A 23,997-nucleotide genomic window follows, 5' to 3' on the forward strand; every position below is an offset into this window, starting at 1 on the left:
GTACAAAACTACCCTCTGCTGAGAAAATAAGGATCATTGCTACATGCCTATGCCACTGTGTTCTTCAGCCTAAGCCAATGTGAAGTAGAAATCTCAAAACTCTGCATAAGTAAAGTCACTGGTCGGAGGGAGATTTCAACTGTTGATTCTGCCCATCTATCAAGCTTATCTGTCGTCGGAGTTTTGCTATATGAGCTTGCACCTAACACATTGAATCCACACTGTCAAAGAATAGCTTTACAGTTTTCCATGCAAAATGTGACTCATTGGGAATTAGTGAGATTAAAAAACACGCTGCTAATGCAAAAAAGAACATAGAATTCAACAGCTCTTAAATGTTCAAACATAAAACCCATCCATCAATGATAGAAAAAGTTGGTGTTCAAACCACAATCAATTCCAATTTATTTTTTAATTCAATTTTAAATAAACACAAAAGGACAGCAGTTCAGCACAATTGAATAAGAAATTGTAGAGTGAGAAAGCAATGGATGGCAAGAAATATTCTCTATATGTCAAAGGACTAGTTTTTGATCTGCAGAAAAATGGTAATTAATTAGCTTAGTGAAAATTGTCTGTGACTGAGAAACTATAGCGGTTATCAAATAAATTAACTATTGCTCGCCAACTACTTAGAAGTTCAGGAAATCATTAGAACTTTTAAGATAACCATATATCTGAATTATGCTTTCTTTTCCACTAATCCCCAGCTCCTACAAGATCAAAATTTCCATGAGGTATTGATATACCAGTTTAATGTATTTACTCTGTAGTAGACAGAGCCATTATTGCAGGAAATAGTGCCCTTGTACTGTTTTTTTTCATTCCTTCTGTCCCAGCTGACAGTTTATTACTAGTTCAAATCCTTCAAACAGGCTAGTCCATTAATATGGCATGTCTTACTCCAAGCCACTGTTGAACAAGCATCAAAGGAATTGATACTTTGCAAATATTACCACCAAGAAATTTTTTTATTCATACATAACAAGCCCGAAAGCTAGTTTATATACACCTGCTTGCATTATTATATTCTTCCTTTCTAATTATTTTTGATATATAAGAAAAGAGAGAACGAAAGAAATTCTTTCTGACCTGCTGACGAGCTGCTGCAAGCTGTAGTAGCTCATCTGCTTCAGAGAAATTCATAAACCACTGGGATAGAGGATGATCTTTAGTGTCACCTCTCTTCCTTTTACTTGTATCTTCAACTGGCACTGTACGAAAACATTAGTTAATTTATTCATCCAAAGCAAGGTGAAGAGCATTTACTGGCAGAAGACAGCTAAAATACAGACCAGGAGGAGGCAAAGTAAAACCAGCAGGTAATCTGGGCAAGTTTACAGCTGGATGACTCTGTATGCGAGCTAAGAAACCTTCTGAAGGCTCAGGGAATACAATCTCATCGTATGATTCTACAACAACTGGCTTCTTCATTGACAAAGAGCCAGATTCATCTTCTGGGTACAACTTCAAGTGATGATATCTGTAGAACACTTAAACCCTTCAACAATGCAATTCTAAAATTTGACCAATTTTAAACTTTTCATTATACTAGAAAGCACAATATTTTTTGGTTCTAACTGACTAGAATTCATTCAATTGAATACCACCAAAATACACTGTCTCACATATTTCCACTATCAGCAGCCATCACAGTCATTAAACTGGAAATCAATTCAGTCTAGATGTTCGGTCAACTATTTGATTATTCCCAAAAAAGTGATTGGAGAAAGGAACATTTGGTTTAAGCTACATGCCACTAATACCTTGCAGCTGATCAATCAACCATCTCCAAGGAGACAAACACACGCACTTTTGGTCTGAATTCCCACATTTCAATCTGAACTGCTTTGTCAGAAATTCCATATCTTTTGACATGTAACTGAGCAATCTCCCTCATATGGCAATGCTCTCTCTCTCTCTACACACACACACCCACATACACATACACACACACACTTTAAATATGTTATGTTGAAAAAGGGAGTTGGCAAATATGAAGCTGAGTGGGAGTTAATTTACATTATATATGGCTCTATCATACCTTTCCATAATTTTACAGCAGTTCATTTTAGCTATGTACTCCAATGACACACATAATGTCTTGTCACAAAATCATCTGGCCAGGTCACTAGCTTCTGATAACATTTTATACAGAAATCAGAACCACATAATAGACAAGGGAACTCACAAGTTCAAAGGCTTATCACAAACATCACTGTGGAAATACAGAGTAATGGCAATCTCAAATTCACCCCAGCCTGCTTCTGATAACTCAAAAGGTGGTGTCTCGATGACTCTTGTAGGATTATTGAAGCTAGAATGAAGCTGAAAAACAGCTCGTTTTATGACTACACCAAGATCCTCATTTGTGGCTCCACGTACATATACAGTCCACTTATGAGATTGATACCTGATTAACAGAATATTGAAATCATGATCCAAGCACACAACAGACAAAAGAATGGGCATTATCCTGAAGATTATTTAACAACTTACTCGTTTGCCTTTTTGCCAAGCCAGAATGCTATGTTGCCGTAAACTATTGGAACGCTAATCTCAACATCTTTGAGCTTCTTATTCAAAATCTGTGCCAGACCATACACGATAACACAAGGAAAGTAACAGAACTAACAATGCAATGCCTCATGATTCCTAGTTTATTATTACAAGTATAATGATAAACAACACATCAAGCATCAAGCATGCACTCGAAACCAAATACTGTTAACATAAACCACCCAAAATTCACGACCATAGATAACATCCAATTGAGATAAAAGTTAAAACAACAAAGTTTAAGGCTGGGATAAAAAAAATAGCCTCTGCTTTCTTAGTAAGATCATTAATTTAAGAATAAGCAACCTGTCATTTCACATATGCAATAAAATTTGACACTAACATCTCCTATCATATCAACACTCAACCAGTCATAGAAAACAGAGCATTTTACAGAGTTCCAAAAACCTGCTTTCTAAGAAAACAAATTTTACCTTTCTAGGAAATTAAGTAACGGGAAGCAAAGAATTCACATTCAATCACTACACAAACCCCATTAGCACTAAATTAAGCAGCAGTTACAAAACAGTGTTCTTTTCAATTTGGTTAAAAAACTACAGAACAAACAATTTTGAGCTTTTTTTTCGCAACAACTGCAATAAAATTTACACCAACAAATCCTGTCCACACTGAAAAACGAATCATTAAAAAACAGAGCTTTATTTTTTTTTGGAGTTTCAATATAGAGCTTTCATAAAAACAAGTTTTACCTCTCTGGGCTCAATAATTTTACTAATTGCAGTAACTATAACTATCCAAATCAAAATTAAAACAAAAAAAAAATCACACTCGATCATGACGAAAGGCTAAACCCTAATGAAGCAAATCAGAAAACAAAATCTTTCAATTGGGTTACTAAAAACCTGCATCAAGAAACGATTCTGAGCATCCGGGCAACATTATTTCATTGATTTGAGAGATGTATGGTTATCAAAATTGGAAAAGAAGATCACAAAAAAAGTTAGTACCTTCTTTTCAGTGTTCTCTTCAGTTTTGCTCATTTTGATTCTCTGTGATTTGGGTATGGGTCCACTAATTTCAACAGGATGATCTTGGCCGTTCTTTTTTGATGACGATGTACTGTTTGTCATGCCCCTTTAACACCACCTTCTTGTTACTAATTTCAACATTGGTGTTGTTGGTTCAATAAAATTAGGGTTTGTTTTCGGCTCAGTTCGATTGGTTGAAGAAATAAGATTGCCTACTGCAGGTTTTAATTACAGATCTATTCCCAGCAAGTCAGATGGAGAGGTATGATGTTAGTGAGGGGTAATTATGTCAATCAAGGAGAGAGTATTAAGTAAAGTTACTAACGAGCCCTTCTTCTAAAGTCGTGGCAAGTTTGATCTGGTGGTTTATACAACTGTATGTTAATGTAGTGTATCTGATTCTTAAGTCGTGTTTGGCTTGTTGGATCGGGGAGACAAAATGAGGAGGATTTGTTTCCAACCCTGAACAGAATTTTTGAGCATGGTGACATCATAAACTGATTTAATAATATTTACTTTTCTATATGTCTAACTCTACTCAAATTTATAGCATAGTAATTGATTTGATCAAATATTATTACTAATATTATCTTAATCTAATCTTATTTCATGTGTATTTTTTTTTATTAACATAGATGTTTAAACTAGTTTGCGTGTATATCAATTATTTTTATAGACCCTCAAGTTAATAATCATATAAGTCTCAAATGATCCTAAAACTTATGGTGATCTTTAAAAATAAATCTAGAATTTTACCAGTTAAATTATATATTTAAAATTTTATTTTTTTGTACTTATTTATTTAGTAGAAGAATATTGTGTATCCTGATTTTAGCATGCATGACATTTATTTATTTTCCTTTTTTATTTGTGAGAACTTCCCATTCTATTCCTTGTTTTATAAACTATAATTATTGGGTTTGTTGTATAAATTTGTTTTTAGCTATAATTATGCTATTATAAAAGGCTTTGGATTATAAATTTTGATATGTATATTGACACGACGAAAAGGTTGATGTCTTCTCCCAAGTGCAGGAGTGTCGAAGTAATAAATAACCCGGCAAGACCGGGGTCGAACCACAGGGAGGTTAATTGTACAAATTATAAACAACAATTATAAACAACAACAGTAGTAACAATAACAACAACAACAACAACAACAATAATAATAATAATAATAATAGTAATAATAGTAGTAGTAGTAATAATAATAATAATAAAGAAAGAGAAGAAGAAGAAGAAGATGATGAGAACTTGGAGATGGAAAATTAATATAAGGATTAAACAATAATAATAACAAATGTCAAGGTTAGAGGTTCCACTAATGGTATATCAAACAAGTATAGTATAAACTCTTATTATTGAATTGGAAACCACACACAAAGGAGGTTCCAATCAGATTATATATTGTTAACATGATTACATTAGTCATCTTATTCAATTAATGCTAATACTTGTAAATCTCGTCAAGCATTCATGATTATAACTTATGTTAACAACAAATCAAGTTCCTTTCATAGCTCAGGTGTCGGTTATACCATACATTATGGGCTATGAAAGTGCCAAGCATTTGTTGTACCAAGTGTTATACAACATAAATCAAGATTAGTCATTTAACAAGCAAAGTATTAAAGAGTGAACAAGATAATAAATATAAAACATGTTAGTATCAAACATTAAAGTCCATATTAAGTTTACATTATACTTATTCTCACACCATTAGTGTAACCTTTTCACCTTGACATAACTAACTTAGCTAGACATAATGAAAGAAAGCAAAATAGATAAACAAAATAAGAACATAAAAGTTAACTAAGTAAAGGAAAGGAAATGAAAGGCATAAACTTAATATTAATGAAAGCAAAGCATAAACATTATAAAAAATACAAAGAGAGAAAGGAAGAGCATGATCTTGATCTGGAAACCAAGATGCCTAAATGCATGGCAAATGCCTCCTTTTATAGGCCAAAATTGGGAACTATTGATTTGATGACTAATTGATAAGTGGGTGGCCAACTTTTGACTTGGTGACAATCCTTATCTTCTCTTGTCTGCCCAAAACATCATTGATAACGTCAAAAATGGAGCCAGGTGCAAACATGAAAGTTGTAGGCAATTGTCTCAGCTTTCTTGTGTAAACAATTCAGCTCATTTGGACTTCTAGAACTCCAGATATGGCCAAAATACCGAACAGTGCTCGGGCTGGAAGACAGATTCGGGCTTCTTTGTTGTTGCTATAATTTGGACTTGATAATGACCTTTTTAGATCTTGGGCTCCATATGAAAGTTGTAGGCCTATGTCTTACCTTTCCATCCATATAAATTGGACCTAAATCTAAGATTTGTAGCTCCAGATATGGCTCAATTACCGAACAGTGTTCCGGTTTGGATTGCACCGACATCTCTTCTCTAAGTTTGACCATCTCTTTATCCATGCAATTTAAGTTCTTCAAGTCATCAATCAATCCTTTCATTTATGTGATAGACCTGCATTAAAAATTGACATTTACCACAAATTATAGGTATCTTATATTATTAGATACATTATTATAAAACATATTTTAGTTAAGGAGTTATTGATACTTCAAGTGCAAAATGATGATATAAAACCATGATAAAAATGCACTTTTAAGTACTAATCACACCCCTCAACCAACTTATTACTAGTCCCTAGTAATTAAAGCGTTAAAACAATTTGCAAATTTCACAAAGCAAGGTATTCATCATTTAACTTCCATTAATCTATCCAGATAAACAAACTCTCATTAAATTTATATATCTGCTCAATACCTCTTAACAAGATATTAATAGACCTTTCTTTTGTGCTCAATGTATCAACACATAATTATGGGGCTTTTCTTGGAAGAAAACAAAATTTTTGTTCTAATGTTTAAGGTTAACTTCCTTGGGTTGGGATTACTATGTTTGTCTTTTTTTTGTCTCTTTTTTTTTAACTCTATATACATATACTTTAAAAACATCATGCATCTTTAACCCATGTAACGAGCTTTCAGCTAATGACTCCCAGACCAGTTGGTCTTAGGGCATTAGGTGTTAAGACACCCCTACGAGCTTAGTAACTCGGGTCGCAGATACTGATATGTAGATAGTGCAATGTTTGATTCCCTTAAGCTTTTCTCCTCAACCCATGTAACAAGCGTTGGGCCAATAGCTCCCAAGTCAGTTGACTTTAGGGTATTAGGTGTTAAAACACCCCTTCGGGCTTAATTGCTTAGGTTAGGGAGGCTACGAAACCAAACTTATCTACATTTTTATTATCATCATTTTTTTTTCTTTAACAAAAGAACTCCTTTACTCTGCCATCTTAGTAACAACAATTATGCACATGCTTTATGAAATGAAAAACAATTTTTTTTTTATCAACTACTACCCTCTCCCCCCAACCAAAACGAGACATTGTCCTCAATGTTCTAAGGTAGAAAGATAGAGTATAAAAGATATCACCTGAAATAACGAACACTGACAAAACCTGAAATACACTGAAACAAAAATAAGAAATAACTAAACATAATAATAAAACCAAAAGACACAAAAATTCACAAATGAAGGCTCAAATCCAATCTAAGCTTTTTACGGCTTCCCGTAGATGACCAATTTATATGACTCATGGAAGGATCAATCACAGGAATGAAAGATTGTAGTTGGTCAATCAATTATTCAGCAATAGTAGCAGAGATTATGATTTGTCGTGCAGAAGATGTTAGAAATTCCTGTTCCACAGCATGATCAAGAAAAGACAACAACTTATCATAATAACCATTAACATTTAACAAACCTATGGGTTTATGGTGAATGTGCAATTGAGCCCAAGAGGAAATATGAAAGATCTCTTCCAATGTGCCTAGACCACCTGGTAAAGCAATGAAAGCATCAGCATGGTTAAACATTGCATTCATTCGAGCCGACATTGTGGAGACCTGAAGTTCCTCTCCAATTGTTTTTCCAATGATGTCCCCTTGTGCCAAAGCTTCAGGGACGACCCCCAAAACTTGACTACCTCCTAAAAATGCAGCTATTGACACACCTCCCATTAACCCAAGATTGCCTCCCCCATACACTAAATGAATCTTTCTCTCAGCTAGCACCTGACCAAGATGATTTGCTGATTCTAAAAACTCCTTTTCTTTCCCAGGACTAGATCCACCGAAAACACAAATATTTCTTATTTGATGACTTGAGGAACTTGCCATTTCTACACACTTCTGTATTTGTTAAATGTATGGGTTGAGTAGAAATGAAAGGAAGGAAAAGAGGGTTTTATAGATGAGAAAGTAGAAAGACAATCATAACATCTACATGTAGGCCAGCTAGAGTCTCACACACACTCTCTCTCTTTTTATTTATTTATTTATTTACTTTTAAAAAAAACATGTGTATGTACAGGTAGTTGTGATTGTGGCTCACATCTTCCCTTGGTTTTACGTCCAAGAACGGCTTAAACGCCCTCTATGGGTCGGGGATAGGCTTCCCATCCAGTTTTCTTAAAAACTGGCAAACAGGGTCTTTTTTAGTCAGATTCCCAAGACTAAGTCGATCATGTTCTTTATGAAATAGTGGCCATAAATAATGAATTGCACGATGCACATCTCCACTAGGATGCGTCTCAAGAGTCAATAGAAGATTATCTAAAGACTCCTTACTCAGGCCATCCTTAATGAATTGTATTTTATCTTCACGGTTTATAGATACCATTCCTAAAGAATGACATTGTGTATTACAAGTCCATCTAGCACATCGATGACAGACATCTAGTCGTTTTGCACGACGCTTCTTTGCAAAAGTGCTTTTACCTGTTCCAGGCATGTGTGAAATGAAGAAGTTAGAGGACTCACCTGATAATCGGACCTTTGCTTCAATCAACCAACGAATATCTTCAGGAATTCCATGATTCATTAACAATCTCAATCTTGCACATCTAGCACGGTAAATTTTTGTAATCGCATTCTGAGGCAAAGCGGGAAAATACTTTTTCAATTTTTCAAGATTAGTGTCCATTTTCAAATGAGAATTAGAAGAGAGATTCAAAGAATTGCACAAATATATACACAAATATCAGTTATTGTGGGAAACTGAAAGAACCGACTTAAGTCACGGAGTACCGTTGTCCGCCATTTGACCGGGGTGAAAGAAACTAGCAAAAATCACTCAAAAAGAAACACAAAAAAACAAAATGTGAGAAAAACAAAATAATCAACCTTTATCTACAAGATCATTCAAACCAGCTGATTCATTTTCACTAGGAAAATTATTAAAGTAAGCTTTCAAACGATGTCCATTTTCCTTAAAAACATTGTCATTCATTGAATTCTCAATATCACAGGACCCATAAGGATTGGTCCATCTTAATCTTAGCTTTTTAGGGAATGCATAGAGTTGAGAATCATAAAACAAAACTTTTTGACCAGTGTCAATTTTTTGACAATTTTCACAAGTTTTGCAGAATGCATGGGTGTCCTTGAACATGGTGGGCCAATAAAATCCATTTTGAAAGATTTTTGCAGCTGTCTTTTTTGACGAGAAATAACTTCCACATGCTTTAGAATGACAAAGTTTAATGACACTACTTACCTCATTGTCGGGAATGAATCTTTGAAATATTTGATCAAGACAATATTTGAATAAGTTAGGGTCATCACAATAAAAGCTCTTCACATCGTTCAAAAACTTTTCTTTGTCTTGAGTACTCCAATCAGTTGGCAAATCTCTTAAAGCAAGAAAATTGATATTTTTATCATACCAAGGTATTGGACTAAGAGAAAGTAAGGATTCGTTAGGAAAGTAATCATCGATTGGTGTGATGTCAGATGTCAAATCTGTTGTCGTTGTTGACAAAAGATTCGCATCAACATTTTCGGTGCTTGTTTCATCCATGATTTCTTCCTTAGAATAAATCATTTGCAAATCTTCAGATTCATCTAACTCATTTTTACTTAAAGTAGATTCAAGTTGATCATAAACTAATTCGTCAATATGATCTACTTCTTGTAAATCATTATCATCTCCAGGTTGCTTGCAAATGTTGAAAATATTCATCTCCAATGTCATGTTTCCAAATGATAGCTTCATCAGTCCATTCCTACAATTAATCAATGTGTTAGAGGTTGCAAGAAACGGACGTCCTAAAATAACAGGAAATGAATTACATGCTTCAACAGGTTCTGTGTCCAAGACAATAAAATCCACAGGATAAATGAATTTATCGACTTGTACTAACACATCTTCAATTATTCCTCTAGGCACTTTTACAGATCTATCGGCAAGTAAAAGAGATATAGAAGTTCGTTTTAACTCACCTAGATTGAGACTCTGAAAAACTGAATATGGAAGTAAATTCACACTAGCACCAAGATCAAGTAAGGCTCTTTCAATTTTATGCTCTCCAATAAAGCAAGAAATTGTAGGACAACCAGGGTCTTTATATTTCAAAGCATTATTGTTTTGAAGAATAGCACTTACTTGTTCGGCTAAAAAGGCTTTCTTTTTCACATTCAATTTCCTCTTCACAGTGCATAGATCTTTCAAAAATTTAGCATAGGAAGGAACCTGTTTAATAGCATCCAACAAAGGTATATTGATCCTTACCTGTTTGAAAATTTCAAAAATTTCAGAGTTGTGATTGACTTTCCTTTGTTTGGTCATGGCATGAGGAAATGAAAGTGCTGGCGGTGAATCAGTCATTTCTTTGCAATTTTTAGATTCAACCCCTTCCTTACCCTCAGAGATTGACTCATCATCTTTCTCATAAGGTTCAAGAGAGGGTTTTTCAATAACCTTACCACTGCGTAGAGTAGTGACTGATTTGACTTGATCCATGTGTTGGCTTCCAGAACTACTTGCATTTGCATTGTATTGCCCTTTGGGATTTTGTTGTGTTTGAGATGGAAACTTACCTTTCTCTTGGAAACTAAGAGCAGATGTTAATTTAGCAAGAGTATCTTTAAAATCTGTCATGTTTTGAGCAAGTTGAGTATTGATTGTCTCTTGCTTTTCAATGAATGCATGCAATGTTTCCTCAAGATTTCTTCTAGGCGGTGGAGCATAAGGAGGTGCATATCCATGAGAATTTTGGAAATTATGATGTGCTTGAAACGGTGGTTGTGAAGTTTGTGCATTGTTGTTCTCACTCTTCCAATTGAAATTTGGGTGATTCCTCCAACCAGGGTTGTATGTTTGGGAGTATGGGTTGTGGTTAGGCCTTTGGAAACTGTTTAAAGCATGGGCTTGTTCATGGAGACATTCCTTAAAAGAAGGCAAGGTTGGACAATCGTTGGTTGAGTGTTCATTTGTTTCATATATTTGACATGCAATGTTTTCAACAAATTTTAATTGACCACTCTTTTTCAATTCTAGTGCCTCGACTTTTCTAGCTAAAGATGCAAACTTGGCTTGAAGGTCATGATCTTCCCTAAGGTTGTACATACCTCCACTAGATGTATGAGGTTGAGTTTTACTCGGTGCCTCATAAGTACATGCGGTGTCCCAATTTTGAGCATTTTCAGCTAACAAGTCTAAGTACTCCATTGCTTCATCAGGGTCTTTATCTTCAAAAGTTCCATTGCACATCAATTCAACCATTTGCCTATCTTTAGGTGTTAACCCTTCATAGAAATGTGAAACCAATCTCCATGTTTCAAAACCATGATGAGGGCAAGTACTAAGCAAATCTCGATACCTATCCCAACATTTGTAAAATGTTTCTCCTGGTTTTTGAGTGAAAGTGGTGATTTGTCTCTTGAAAGAGTTTGTTCTATGAGATGGGAAAAACTTCTTCAAAAACTGTTGTTGCATTTCATCCCAAGCACGAATGGATCCTGGTCTTAAATTTTATAGCCATGTTTTAGCTTTATCTTTTAATGAAAAAGGAAAAAGCTTTAATCTGATGGTGTTCATGCTACAATTTAAATTATTATATGTGTTACAGACCTCCTCAAATTCCCTTAAATGCAAGTATGGATTTTCTAATTCCAAACCATGAAAAGAAGGTAAAAGTTGAATAATACCTGGTTTAAAATTAAAATGAGATGCATCAGGAGGAAAAACTATGCATGATGGTGCACTTGTTCTTGTGGGATTCATGTGGTCTCTAAGTGTTCTAGCACGGTTATTCTCATTATTCTCATTATGAAGTGATTGATTATCTTCTTCGGCCATATTTTCTGAAAATGATGAGGATACCCTACAAAGTCTACCACTTGATGTACGTGACCACACTCTCATGCACGTGTAGGAATAAAATAAAAAAAGAAAATAAAATAAAAAGAAGAAGAAAGCAAAAGAAGGAGGAAGAAAACAAAATAAAAAGAAACAAAAGAAAAGAAACAAAGTTAGAAAAGAGAAAATAAAATAAATACTATAATTTATACAAGAACTTACCTCCCCGGCAACGGCGCCAAAAACTTGACACGACTAAAAGATTGATGTCTTCTCCCAAGTGCAGGAGTGTCGAAGTAATAAATAACCCGGCAAGACCGGGGTCGAACCACAGGGAGGTTAATTGTACAAATTATAAACAACAATTATAAACAATAATTATAAACAACAACAATAATAATAGAAGCAATAATAATACTAATAATAATAGTAGTAGTAGTACTAAAGTACAACAAATGCTTGGCACTTTCATAGCCCATACTGTATGGTATAACCGACACCTGAGCTATGAAAGGAACTTGATTTGTTGTTAACATAAGTTATAATCGTGAATGCTTGACGAAATTTACAAGTATTAGCATTAATTGAATAAGATGACTAATGTAATCATGTTAACAATATATAATCTAATTGGAACCTCCTTTGTGTGTGGTTTCCAATTCAATAATAAGAGTTTATACTATACTTGTTTGATATACCATTAGTGGAACCTCTAACCTTGACATTTGTTATTATTATTGTTTAATCCTTACATTAATTTTCCATCTCCAAGTTCTCATCATCATCTTCCTCCTCTCTTTCTTTATTATTATTATTATTATTACTACTACTATTATTACTACTATTACTATTATTATTATTACTATTATTATTATTATTATTATTATTATTATTATTATTGTTGTTGTTGTTGTTGTTGTTGTTGTTGCTGTTGTTGTTGTTATTATTATTGTTATTGTTGTTGTACTATTATCGTTTATAATTTGTACAATTAACCTCCCTGTGGTTCGACCACGGTCTTGCTGGGTTATTTATTACTTCGACACTCCTGCACTTGAGAGAAGACATCAATCTTTTCGTCGTGTCATTGAACATTTTCTAAAAATTTTCATAGATGATTTTTCTATTTTTGGTGATTCATTTGATGATGTTTGACTAAATTAGAAAAGGTTTTGAGCAGGTGTGAAGAGAAGAATCTTGTGCTGAATTGGGAAAAATATCATTTAATGGTAACGAATGGCATTGTACTTGATCATATTGTTTCATCAAAAGGAACTGAGGTTGACAAATCTAAAATCAAATTAATTATCAATTTGCCAACACCAAAATCTATTAAAGGTGTTAGATCATTCTTAGGACATGCTGCTTTTTATAAAAGGTTCATCAAAGATTTTAGTGTTATATCTAAGTCATTGTGTAACCTTCTAACAAAGAAAAATGCTTTTGAATAGACTGAACAATATAAAAAAGCCTTTGTTAAACTTAAAAACTTGCTTACTTCTGCTCCTGTCATTCAATCTCCTGATTGGTCATTACCTTTTGAAATAATGTGTGACGCTAGTGATTATATCATGGGTGCTGTTTTGGGACAAAGAAAAGATAAGAAACCTTATTTGATCTACTATGCAAGTAAAACTTTAAATAGTATTCAAATGAATTATACCACCACTAAAAAAGAATTACTTATAGTAGTATTTTCATGTAAAAAATTTAGGTTTTATCTTGTCGGCTCACCTGTTGTTGTTTTTATTGATCATGCAATATTGAAATATCTTCTTTCAAAAAAGGATTCTAAGCCTAAACTGGTATGATGGATTTTGTTACTTCAAGAATTTAATATCACAATCAAAGACAAGAAAGGCACCAAAAATGTTGTCGCAGATCATTTGTCAAGATTGACAACATATTCAAGATCTAACATTGCATCAATCGATAACTACTTTCCTAATGAATCCTTATTTTTTGTCTCTACAATACCTTGGTTTGCTAATATTGTTAATTTTCTTGTTTGAGGACATTTGCCAGCTCATTGGAGTACCCAACACAAAAGAAAATTCTTGAACGAAGTGAAGATCTTTTATTGGTATGACCCTTATTTATTCAAATATTGTTTGATTTAGGAGCAAGTGTGAATTTAATACCCTATACTATTTACAAACAATTAGGTTTAGGCGAAATCAAGCCTACTTGAATCACCCTTCAATTAGCTGATAGATCAATCAAGATTCCCAGGGGTATTGTTGAAGATGTGATGGTCAAAGTAGATAAATTCTACTTTCTTGTTGATTTTGTAGTGTTAAACACCACATCTATTCAAGGATCTAATGCTCTCATTCTAGTCATCTTAGGAAGACCTTTCCTAGCTGCATCCAATGCTTTAATTAACTATAGGAATGGGATGATGAAATTGTCTTTTGGGAATATGACATGGAGATGAACATATTCAATGTTTCTAAACAAATTGGTGAACATGAGGACATTAGAGATAGATTTGATCCAAATAGTTTATCAAGAACACTTTGAGAGAGAGTGGATGAAGGATCCATTAGAGAGAACTTTAATTTATGATAAAAGATTTTATTCTATGAAATGTGATGATAAGGATGTAAGAGAGCTCAAGACTTATCTAGATCCAATGCCTATTATGTCAACATGAAGTGCTTAAGCTACTTGATGCAAGTATCATTTATCCCATTGCAAACTCAAAATGGGTTAGTCTAACCCAAGTTGTCCCTAAAACCTCAGGAGTCACTATAGTGAAGAATGAAAATAATGAGCTAGTGCCAACAAGAATCCAAACTGGATAGCATATGTGCATTGATTATCGTAAGTTGAACATGGTGACTAGGAAGGAGCATTTTCCGCTCCTATTTTTAGACTAGGTGCTTGAAAGAGTAGCTGGAAGAGCTTTCTATTGTTTTCTTAATGGATACTCGGGTTACAACCAAATTGAGATTTCCTTAGAAGACCAAGAAAAAACGACTTTCACTTGTCCTTTTGGTACTTATGCTTATAGAAGAATGCCTTTTGGCTTGAGTAATGCATCAACCACTTTTCAAAGGTGTATGATGAGTATCTTTAGTGACATGGTGGAAATGTTTTGGAAGTTTTCAAGGATGATTTTTCAGCTTATAGGGATTCTTATGAGTTGTGTCTAGTGCACTTAGAAAAAGTTCTTGAAAGGTGTGAAGAGAGTGATTAGTACTTAAAAGTGTATTTTTATCAAGGTTTTATATCATCATTTTGCACTTGAAGTATCAATAACTCCTTAACTAAAAGCATGTTTTATAATAACGTATATAATAATATAAGATACCTTTAATTTGTGGTAAATGTTCATTTTAACTGCAGGCCTATCACATAAATGAAAGGATTAATTGATGAATTTAAGAACTGAAATTGAAAAGATAAAGAGATGACCAAACTTAGAAAAGAGATGTCGATGTAGTCCAAACCGGAACACTATTTGATAATTGGGTTATATCTGGAGCTGTAGATATCATATATAGCTCCACTTTATATGGATGGAAAGGGAAGACATAGACCTACAACTTTCATATAGAGTCCAAGATCTAAAAAGGCAACTTTAGGCTTATCAAACTGCTTATAAAACATCATTAGTTATATCACCTTATAAACTAGTCTATGAAAAACCTTGTCACTTGCCTATACAACTTGAACATAAAGCTTATTGGGCTATTAAAGCTTTCAATTCATATCTTAATGATGCTAGTCAGCTGTGGAAATTACAAATAAATGTTTGAGGAAATAAGAAATTATGCATATGAAAATTCAAGAATTCATAAAGCAAGAATGAAAGAGTTTCATGACAAGAAAATACTAAGAAAAACATTCAATGTTAGTCAAAAAGTCTTACTTTATAATTCTCAACTCTATTTATTTCCTAGAAAACTAAAATCAAGATGGAGCAGTCCTTTTATTGTGAAACATGTGTATCCATATGGGGCCTATGATATCGAGAATCCAAAGAATGGTAATGTTTTCAAAGTAAATGGATATCGTTTGAAAGCTTACTTTGATAATTTTTCAATTGAAAATGACTTTATTGAATTAGGTGATCCTTTATATAAAGATTGATATTTTTTTTCTTACATTGATTTTGTGTTTTCTTTTGGTGTGACCTTTGTTTTGCTAGTTTTTTCTCACCTCGGTCAAATGGCAGAAAACAGTACTTGATGAATTAAGTCGATTTTTTCAGTTTGCCATAATAACTGATATCTGTGTATATATTTGTTTAATTCTTTGCCCTTTCTCTTTTCTTTACATCTCCTCTCATTTGAAAATGGACACCACTCTTGAAAAATTAAAAATGTATTTTCCTACTCTGCCTCAGAATGCGATTATAAAAATTTATCATGCTAGATGCGCAAGATTAAGATTGTTAATGAACCATGGAATTCTTGAAGATATTCACTGGCTCATTGAAGCAAAGGTATGATTATCAGGTGAGTTCTACAATTCTTTCATTTCATATATGCTTAGAACAAGTAAAAGCACGTTTGCAAAGAAATGTTGTGTAAAACGACTGCAAGTTTGTCACAGATGTGCCAGATGGACTTGTAATACAAAATATCATTCTTTAGAAATGGTATCTGTAAATTGTGAAGATAAGATTCAATTCATTAAGGATGTCTGAGTAAGGAGTCTTTAGATAATATTCTATTGACTCTTGAGACGCACTCTAGTGGAGATGTGCATCGTGTAATTTATGATTTATGGCCACAATTCTATAAAGAACATGCTTGACATAGTCTTGGAATTTGACTAAAAAAGACCATGTTTGCTAGTTTTTAAGAAAACTGGATGGAAAGCATATCCCCAACCTATAGAGGGCATTTAAGTTGTTCTTGGACGTAAAACTAAGAGAGGATGTGAGCCACAATCATAACAACTTGTACATACACATGTTAACTATCTCTGTACATACACATGTTAAAAAAATAATAATAAAAGAGAGAGAGAAAGAGAGAGAGAGAGACTCCAGCTGGCCTACATATAGGTCGTATGATTGCATTTTCACTTTCTCATCTATAAATTCTTATCTGCCTTCCTTTTATTTCTACTCAACCCACACATTCCATAAATATCAAAGTGTGTAGAAATGGCAAGTTCCTCAAGTCATCAAATCCAAAATATTTGTGTTTTTGGTGGATCTAGTCCTAGGAAAGAAAAAGAGTTTTTAGAATCAGCAAATCATCTTGGTCAGGTATTAGCTACAAGAAAGATTCATTTGGTGTGTCAATAGCTGTATTTTTATGAGGTACTCATGTTTTGGGGTTGTCCCCAAAGCTTTAGCTAAGGGACATTATTGGAAACACAATTAGAGAGGAACTATAGGTCTCCACAATGTCTGATCGAATAAATACAATGTTTAAACATGTCGATGCCTTCATTGTCTTGTCATGTGGTCTTGGAACATTGGAAAAGATCTTTCATATTTCCTCTTGGGCCCAACTTCACATTCACCATAAATACGAAACATGTTAGTATCAAACATTAAAATCCATATGGAGTTTATATTATACTTATTCTTACACCATTGGTGTAACCTTTTCACCTTGACATAATAAACTTAGCTAAACATAATAAAATAAAAATAAATAAATAAACAAAATATAAATATAAATAAGATAAAAGTTAACTAAGTAAATGAAAGGAAATGAAAGGCATAAACTTGATATTAATGAAAGCAAAACATAAGCTTACAAAAAATACAAAGATAGAAAGAAAGAGCATGATCTTAATCTGGAAACCAAGATACCTAAATCCATGGTAAATTTCTCCTTTTATAGGCCAAAATTGGGAACTATTGATTTCATGATTAATTGATTAGTGGGTAGCCAACTCTTGACTTGATGACAACCCTTATCTTCTCTTGTCTGCCTAAAATGTCATTGATAACGTCAGAATTAGAACACTTGAAAACATAAAAGTTTTAGGAAATTGCCTCAGCTTTCTATAAAAAAAAATGAAGTCATTTGGACTTCTAGAACTCTAGATATAGGCCAAAAACTTAACAGTGCACGGGCTATAGGACAGATTCGGATTTCTTTGTTGTTACTATAATTTGGACTTAAAAATAGCCTTTCTAAATCTTGGGCTCCATATGAAAGTTGTAGGTCTATATCTTAACTTTCCATTAATATAAAGTAGACCTAAATCCAAGATCTACAGCTCCAGATATGACCCAATTACTGAATAGTGTTCCAATTTGGACTACACCAACATCTCTTTTCTAAGTTTGGTCATCTCTTTGTCCTTTCAATTTCAGTTCTTAAATTCATCAATCAATCCTTTCATTTATGTGATAGGCCTACATTTAAAATGAACATTTATCACAAGTTAAAGGTATCTTATATTATTAGATATGTTATTATAAAACATGCTTTAGATAAGGAGTTATTGATACTTCAAGTGCAAAATGATGATATAAAGCATTGATAAAAATGCACTTTTAAGTAATAATCACCTCTTAACCAATAAGCTTTCAATTTGAAACTAGGCATGATCCAACTTCTTCCCATATATCATGGTATGGATTCTGAAAATCTATATATACACATTCAGGACTTTGAAGAGGTATGTAATACTTTTATTGATAGAACATGCACCGAGGAAACCATTCGGCTTAAATTGTTCCCATTCTCTCTAAAGGATAAAGCCAAGCTTTCACTAAACTCCTATGTCCTAGGTCTATAGGTACAAGGAGGGAAATGCAAGCTGAATTTAAAAAAAAAAAATACTTCCCCACTCATAGGACGATAGCTTTACAATGTCAAATGATGAATTTTTCTTGTAGTCCAAATGATTCATTTCACCAAGCTTGGGAAAGGTTCAAAGACTTGTTAAATGCATGCCCTACTATGGTTTTGAGAAGTGGAGGTTAGTGAGTTTCTTCTACGACTCTCTTACCATAGATTTTAAAAAGCTAGTGTCAACCATATGTAATAATGAGTTTTATGACAAAGAACCAAGTAAAGCCTTTGATTTTTTTGATCAATTAGCTGAAACCACAAAGCAATGGGAGACCTCTCTCCCACTCCATATTGAGTCTAAAAACACCATTTCTCATTCAAGTGGTAAGTTCTAATAAAAAAAGACTAATGACTTCAATGCTAGATTAGCCTCATTCACTAGGAAAGTAGAGTCTCTTGAGCTTAAAAAAATACATGTCATGAGTGAACAACAAGAGGAGAGTTGTGTTGTGTTGTAAGTGAGAGCAAAGGGCATAGGATAACTGAATGTCCTACCATTCCAGCCTTCAAGGAAGTGCTATATGGCCAAACTTCTCATTCAAGTAATGTTAGAAAGCCTTTTTTAAGCCAAGTAGGCAATTCCTACTCTGATACCTATAATCCTGGATGGAGGAACCACCTAAATTTTGGATGGAGAAATGAGGGCTCTTCAGTACCTCAAACATTTCAACCTCCACCCCAACCATTTCATGCTTCCATACATAACACGTATTAACCACCTCATAAGAGATCCCTAGAGGATACTCTTTAACAATTCATGCAAACACAAGGAGGAATTAACAACCAAGCTTATAAATTTCAAGACTAGACCAATAAGACCTTAGATGACATTCGAAGTCAACTAACTAAATTGACCCAATCACTAAGCATTCAAGAGAAGGGAAAACTCCCAGCTCAACCAATGCCCAATCCTAGAGGTCAGGTACATATGAGTGAATCCTCACCTAGTGAACCTTCAAACCATGAACAAGTCCAAGCCATCACCACCTTTAGAGGTGGAAAGATTGTTGACAAAGGTATAGGTTTTGGAATTCCTAAAGGTATTGTGGAGGAGAAATCTAGGGAAAGTGAAGAAGGAAACAAAACATATGTGACAAATGAGAGTTTGAGTGAAAAGGAAGGCAAGATAAATGAGAGAGAAATGAGTGAGAAAGGAGATGATTCAAGAAAAATTGGAGTTAAAGTGAGTGATTTAGAATTTATTCCTAGAGCACCATTTCCACAAAGGTTAGGGAAACCTAAACATGATCTTATGAACTCAGAAATCTATGAATTGTTCAAACAAGTGAAAGTCAATATTCCACTCCTTGATGCAATTAAACAAGTTCCATCTTATGCAAAGTTTCTTAAGGATTTATGCACAGTCAAAAGGAGATTGAATGTGAAAGAAAGAGCCTTTCTAACTGAACATGCTAGTGCCATCATCCAGTTTAAGACCCCTCCCAAATACAAAGATCCTGGTTGTCCTACCATTTCATGCATTATTGGAAGTCATAAGATAGATCAAGCTTTGTTGGATTTAGGAGCAAGTGTGAATTTAATACCCTACACTGTTTACGAACAATTAGGTTTAGGAGAAATCAAGCCTACTCGAATCACCCTTCAATTAGCTGATAGGTCAATCAAGATTCCTAGGGGTATCGTTGAGGATGTGTTGGTCCAAGTAGATAAATTCTACTTTCCTGTTGATTTTGTAGTGTTAGACACCGCACCAATTCAAGGTTCTAATGCCCCCATCCCAGTCATCTTAGGGAGACCTTTCCTAGCTACATCCAATGCCTTAATTAACTGTAGGAATGGGGTGATGAAATTGTCTTTTGGGAATATGACTGTGGAGATGAACATATTCAATGTCTCCAAACAAATCGGGGAACATGAGGACATTAGAGAGGTAGATTTCATCCAAACAGTTTGTCAAGAACACTTTGAGAGAGTGTGGATCAAGGATCCATTGGAGAGAACTTTAATTCATGATGAAAGATTTTGTTCTTTGGAATGTGTTGATGAGGAAGTAAGAGAACTCGAGACTTATCTAGATCCAATGCCTATTATGTCAATAGGTCAATGGACCCCATCATTTGAGCCTTTGATTTCACCCCAAGTGAAAGTTGAGGAATCTCTTGTCCAGCCTGATAAACTAGAAAGGAAGCCTTTACCGAGTGATCTTAAGTATGCATTTCTAGGGGAAGATGAATCATATCCTATTGTGATCTCATCAAAACTTAGCATAGAGCAAGAACACAAACTTTTGAGAGTGGTGAGAAAACACAAGAAAGCAATTGGGTGGAAAATTACTGACTTGAAAGGAATTAGCCCTCTTTTATGTACACATAGAATCTATCTTGAAGAAGAGGCTAAATCTGTGAGGCAAATGCAAAGACGATTGAACCCAAACATGAAGGAAGTAGTGAGAGGTGAAGTGCTTAAGCTACTTGATGCAGGTATCATTTACCCTATTGCAAACTCAAAATGGGTTAGTCCAACCCAAGTTGTCCCAAAAAAATCTGGAGTCACGGTAGTGAAGAATGAAAATAATGAGCTGGTACCAACTAGAATCCAAATGTCTGCCCAAAAAGTCATTGATAACGTTAAAATTGGAGGCAGTTGAAAACATGAAAGTTGTAGCCAATTGTTTCAGATTTCTTGTGTAAAAACTTCAGCTCATTTGGACTTCTATAACTCCAGATATAGCCAAAATATCGAACAGTGCTCGGACTGGAAGACAGATTCGGACTTCTTTGTTGTTGCTACAATTTGGACTTCAAAATGGTCTTTTTAGATCTTGGTTTTCTATTAAAGTTGTAGGCCTATGTCTTACCTTTCCATCCATATAAATTGGACCTAAATATGAGATTTGTAGCTCTAGATATGACCCAATTACCGAACAGTGTTCCGGTTTGGATTGCACCGACATCTCTTCTCTAAGTTTGACCATCTCTTTATCCATGCAATTTAAGTTCTTCACGTCATCAATCTATCCTGTGAAGTATGTGATAGGCCTGCATTTAAAATGAACATTTACCATAAATTAAAGGTATCTTATATATTTAGATATATTATTATAAAACATGCTTTCGTTAAGGAGTGATTTTCGGTCCAAGAGCAAAATGATGATATAAAACCATGATAAAAATGCACTTTTAAGTACTAATCACACCCCCTCAACCAGCTTATTACTAGTCCCTAGTAATCAAAGCGTTAAATAGAAAAACAATTTGCAAATTCCACAAAGCAAGGTATTCATCATTTAACTTCCATTAATCTATCCAGATAAACAAACTCTCATTAAATTTATATATCTGCTCAATACTTCTTAACAAGATATTAATAAACCTTTTTTTTGTGCTCAATGTATCAACACATAATTATGGGGCTTTTCTTGGAAGAAAACAAATTTTTTGTTCTAATGTTTAAGGTTAACTTCCTTGGGTTGGGATTATTATTTTTGTCTTTTTAAAAAAAAATATATATACATATAATTTAAAAACATCATGCATCTTTAACCCATGTAACGAGCTTTCAGCTAATGACTCCCAGACCAGTTGGTCTTAGGGCATTAGGTGTTAAGACACCCCTACGAGCTTAGTAACTCGGGTCGCAGATACTGATATGTAGATAGTGCAATGTTTGATTCCCTTAAGCTTTTCTCCTCAACCCATGTAACAAGGGTTGGGCCAATAACTCCCAAGTCAGTTGACTCTAGGGTATTAGGTGTTAAAACACCCCTTCGGGCTTAATTGCTTAGGTTAGGGAGGCTACGAAACCAAACTTATCTACATTTTTATTATCATCATTTTTTTTTCTTTTTTTCTTTTTCTTTTTATTTTTTAACATCATTTTTTTTTCTTTTTTTTTCTTTTTTCATTTTTCATTTTTTTTTCATGTTTTTTTTTCTTAATTATATACAATCCCTTTTCCTTCGTTGTTACCTTTAACAAAAGAACATAAATAATGTAATAATCCAATATGCAACCCACAATCATATGTTAAAGTGTGTGTGTGTAAATTAAGGTTTAAGAATACATGTTAAATAAGTATATGAACAGAATTAAGTGATAACAATGCGAGAGTTTATAAACTTGAATATTTCAAGAAGTATTATAATAGACCTTGTTAAGAATGGTTACTAAGATGCGTCTCAAGAGTCACTTTAACAAAAGAGCTCATTTACTCTGCCATCCTAGTAACAACAATTATGCACATGCTTTATGAAATGAAAAATAATTTTTTTTTATCAACTACTACCCTCTCCCCGCAACCAAAACGAGACATTGTCCTCAATGTTCTAAGGTAGAAAGATAGAGTATAAAAGATATCACTTGAAATAACGAACACTCACAAACCTGAAACACACTGAAACAAAAATAAGAAATAACAAAACACAATAATAAAACCAAAAGACACAAAAATTCACAAATGAAGGCTCAAATCCAATCTAAGCTTTTTACGGCTTCCCTTAGATGACCAATTTATACGACTCATGAAAGGATCAATCACAGGAATGAAAGATTGTAGTTGGTCAATCAATTGTTTAGCAGTAGCAGCAGAGATTATGATTTGTCGTGCAGAAGATGTTAGAAATTCCTGTTCCATAGCATTATCAAGAAAAGACAACAACTTATCATAATAACCATTAACATTTAACAAACCTATGGGTTTATGGTGAATGTGCAGTTGAGCCCAAGAGGAAATATGAAAGATCTCTTCCAATGTGCCTAGACCACCTGGTAAAGCAATGAAGGCATCAACATGGTTAAACATTGCATTCATTCGAGCTGACATTGTGGAGACCTGAAGTTCCTCTCCAATTGTTTTTCTGACATTGTGGAGACCTAAAGTTCCTCTCCAATTGTTTTTCCAATGATGTCCCTTTGTGCCAAAGCTTCGGGGACGACCCCCAAAACTTGACTACCTCCTAAAAATACAGCTATTGACACACCTCCCATTAATCCAAGACTGCCTCCCCCATACACTAAATGAATCTTTCTCTCAGCTAGCACCTGACCAAGATGATTTGCTGATTCTAAAAACTCCTTTTCTTTCCCAGGACTAGATCCACTAAAAACACAAATATTTCTTATATGATGACCTTAGGAACTTGCCATTTCTACACACTTCTATATTTGTTGAATGTATGGGTTGAGTAGAAATGAAAGGAAGGAAGAGAGGGTTTTATAGATGAGAAATTAGAAAGACAATCATAACACCTATATGTAAGCCAACTGAAGTCTCACACTCTCTCTCTCTCTCTTTATTTGTTTATTTATTTACTTTTGAAAAAGCATGTGTATGTACAGGTAGTTGTGATTGTGGCTCACATCTTCCCTTGGTTTTACGTCCAAGAACGGCTTAAATGCCCTCAATGGGTCGGGGATAGGCTTCCCATCCAATTTCTTAAAAACTAGCAAAAATGGTATTTTTTAGTCAGATTCCCAAGACTAAGTCGATCATGTTCTTTATGAAATAGTGACCATAAATCATGAATTACACGATGCACATCT

The 23,997-nt window shown here is 34.0% G+C and overlaps 1 protein-coding gene and 1 long non-coding RNA gene across 2 annotated transcripts in view; both read right to left on the bottom strand.

The window, feature by feature from the left end:
• LOC105118446 (uncharacterized) overlaps nucleotides 1–17,317 on the bottom strand; it is a 22,297-nt gene extending 4,980 nt beyond the window's left edge. Inside the window, exons 1-2 of the long non-coding RNA XR_840941.1 lie at nucleotides 17,305–17,317; nucleotides 8,011–8,013 (exon numbers count right to left, since the gene is read on the bottom strand). This is a non-coding gene — a long non-coding RNA (uncharacterized LOC105118446). The remainder of the gene's footprint in view (nucleotides 1–8,010; nucleotides 8,014–17,304) is intronic.
• Nucleotides 7–3,753, bottom strand: LOC105118445 (transcription initiation factor TFIID subunit 14b-like). Its single transcript, XM_011016416.1, has 6 exons — nucleotides 3,528–3,753; nucleotides 2,500–2,588; nucleotides 2,192–2,413; nucleotides 1,296–1,483; nucleotides 1,093–1,214; nucleotides 7–202 (listed from the first exon to the last, which is right to left on the bottom strand). The coding sequence occupies exons 1-6, from the start codon at nucleotides 3,648–3,650 to the stop codon at nucleotides 116–118; spliced, it is 831 nt and encodes a 276-aa protein (XP_011014718.1). The 5' UTR covers nucleotides 3,651–3,753; the 3' UTR covers nucleotides 7–115.
• Nucleotides 17,318–23,997: the final 6,680 nt, after the last annotated feature.

The sequence above is a fragment of the Populus euphratica genome, unplaced genomic scaffold (assembly GCF_000495115.2).
Source record: "Populus euphratica unplaced genomic scaffold, PopEup_1.0 scaffold1946.1, whole genome shotgun sequence".
NCBI lineage: Eukaryota > Viridiplantae > Streptophyta > Magnoliopsida > Malpighiales > Salicaceae > Populus > Populus euphratica.

What these genes read in the sequence shown, in the direction of transcription:
- LOC105118445 (XM_011016416.1), bottom strand. Translation starts at nt 3,650, where the DNA reads ATGACAAACAGTACATCGTCATCAAAAAAGAACGGCCAAGATCATCCT. An exon ending in TGTGATAAGCCTTTGAACTT is followed by an intron (nt 1,484 to 2,191) that starts GTGAGTTCCCTT and finishes AGTGTTCTACAG; the next exon opens with ATATCATCACTTGAAGTTGT. An exon ending in TTTTACTTTGCCTCCTCCTG is followed by an intron (nt 1,215 to 1,295) that starts GTCTGTATTTTA and finishes GTTTTCGTACAG; the next exon opens with TGCCAGTTGAAGATACAAGT.